Source organism: Ailuropoda melanoleuca, unplaced genomic scaffold, assembly GCF_002007445.2.
Source record: "Ailuropoda melanoleuca isolate Jingjing unplaced genomic scaffold, ASM200744v2 unplaced-scaffold68859, whole genome shotgun sequence".
NCBI classification, from domain to species: domain Eukaryota; kingdom Metazoa; phylum Chordata; class Mammalia; order Carnivora; family Ursidae; genus Ailuropoda; species Ailuropoda melanoleuca.
In genome coordinates this window covers 1-1593 of record NW_023243679.1, presented here as the reverse complement: position 1 = coordinate 1593, position 1593 = coordinate 1, and the positions used below count along the sequence as shown (strand labels likewise).

At 50.0% G+C, this 1593-nt stretch overlaps 1 protein-coding gene across 1 annotated transcript; it reads right to left on the bottom strand.

Annotated features, from left to right (window-relative positions):
* Positions 1-73: 73 nt before the first annotated feature.
* On the bottom strand, positions 74-1583 carry LOC100466960 (diphosphoinositol polyphosphate phosphohydrolase 3-beta). The gene has a single exon (XM_002931377.4). The coding sequence runs from the start codon at positions 1376-1378 to the stop codon at positions 884-886; it is 495 nt and encodes a 164-aa protein (XP_002931423.2). The 5' UTR covers positions 1379-1583; the 3' UTR covers positions 74-883.
* Between the last annotated feature and the right edge of the window lie 10 nt (positions 1584-1593).

The window sequence follows — 1593 nt, the reverse complement described above, 5'->3', positions numbered from 1 at the left end:
CTATGAATACAGTTTTCATGATAGTATGTACATACCAGGATGTGTTTGGCTAACAATACTTTCCCAAGAAGATATTCACTGTATAAAGTAATATTTCGTTAAATTACTTTGGGGCTATATGGGACATGGCCATTTCAAATAAGCAGCAACAAAATACCACTGGTGAAAATTCTTTTGAAAATCAAATCATGAAGATATGAGTAAAGAAACTTCTGAAAAGGGCAAATGAGATCACATTACTGAACACAAAATTATTGCCCAGTGTGGAAAGACCACAAGATGTAAAATTTCTTAAGTACTTTTTAAATATATATATATAACTATCTTTAAACCAATTCCCATCACAGAAGGGCTTGCTAGCAAGGGCTAATGCAGTGAAACAGAAAGCAAGTTAAGAAAAAAAAAATTAAAGATGCCACACAACCAAGATGTTCAGATTTTAAAGGCGTTCAACTACAAAACAAACCACAAGATTGGTACCAAAAACGCACACGTGCACACACACACACGTGTGTGCAATGTAATAAAACCACAACGTGTACATACATACATACACACACACACACACACACGCTAAAGCCTGGGCAAGCAGTTAAGGCACCCTAAAAAAATAACAAAAAAAAAAACCCATGTGGTTTAGGATTACCTAAATCTGTTACGGTGCTACCAAGCAGCGATTTTCAAAGCATCTGAAAAACGTGCAAATTGTCTGAAAACAGTGCCTGGCAACTGAGACAGTTTGCAAGCGTGATTCAGAGGTCTGCCAAGGAGACAAAAGAAGCCCCCCTCCTCCCCGTGAGACCGCACAAGGAATGAGAGCGCTCCGGGCACTATTTATTCTAAGGTAGGCGGAAAGCAGAAGTCTGTGCAGGAGCGGTACATACTAGGCATCGCTCTGTGGCAGGGACGGAGCCGCGGAGTTTCCATTGGTTGGGGAACCGCCCAGCTTGAGTTTTTCCAGATATTCGGCATGCACGGGCTTGTGGCAGCGGAGAACCTTGATCGCATCTTCGATTTTGAACCACTCTCGCTTCCTCCCGATGCTAACCGAATCTTCCCAATCTTCCAGAATCTCAGTGACGGTCAGTACGTACACGTACGTTCTGTGCTTGCGGTCTTGGTTCTGTTCGAAAATGCCCAGGAGCCGGCCTAACTTCCCCTTGACTCCCGCCTCTTCGAACACCTCTCGGACTGCCGCACCGCCCGGCTCCTCCTCGGGCTCCATGCCCCCGCCCGGCACGATCCAGCGGTCAGGGTACCGACTGCTGCTCACTAACAGCACCTCATCCTCGCGCTCGCTCCGGAAGCAAAGGCACGCCGCCCGCTTCTTGAACCCCTCCGGGTCGTAGGTGCGCGTCTGGTTCGGCTTGCACTTCATCGTCTCGGCCGCCCGCTCGCGTCGCTCAGTGCTGCTGCTGCTGGGGTCGCCGCCGCCGACGCCTGAGGTGCCGGGGAGAGAAAGGGCTGAAGAGAGCCGCAGGGAGAGAAGGCGCTCCAGAAGTGAGCCCCGGGAGCCCAGGGCGATATGAGGCAGGGGCGGGGCAGGGGCGGGCGAGGTACGTCAGTCAGTTCGTCCCTCGTGCGGGCCGGAGG

What these genes read in the sequence shown, in the direction of transcription:
- LOC100466960 (XM_002931377.4), bottom strand. Translation starts at nt 1,378, where the DNA reads ATGAAGTGCAAGCCGAACCAGACGCGCACCTACGACCCGGAGGGGTTC.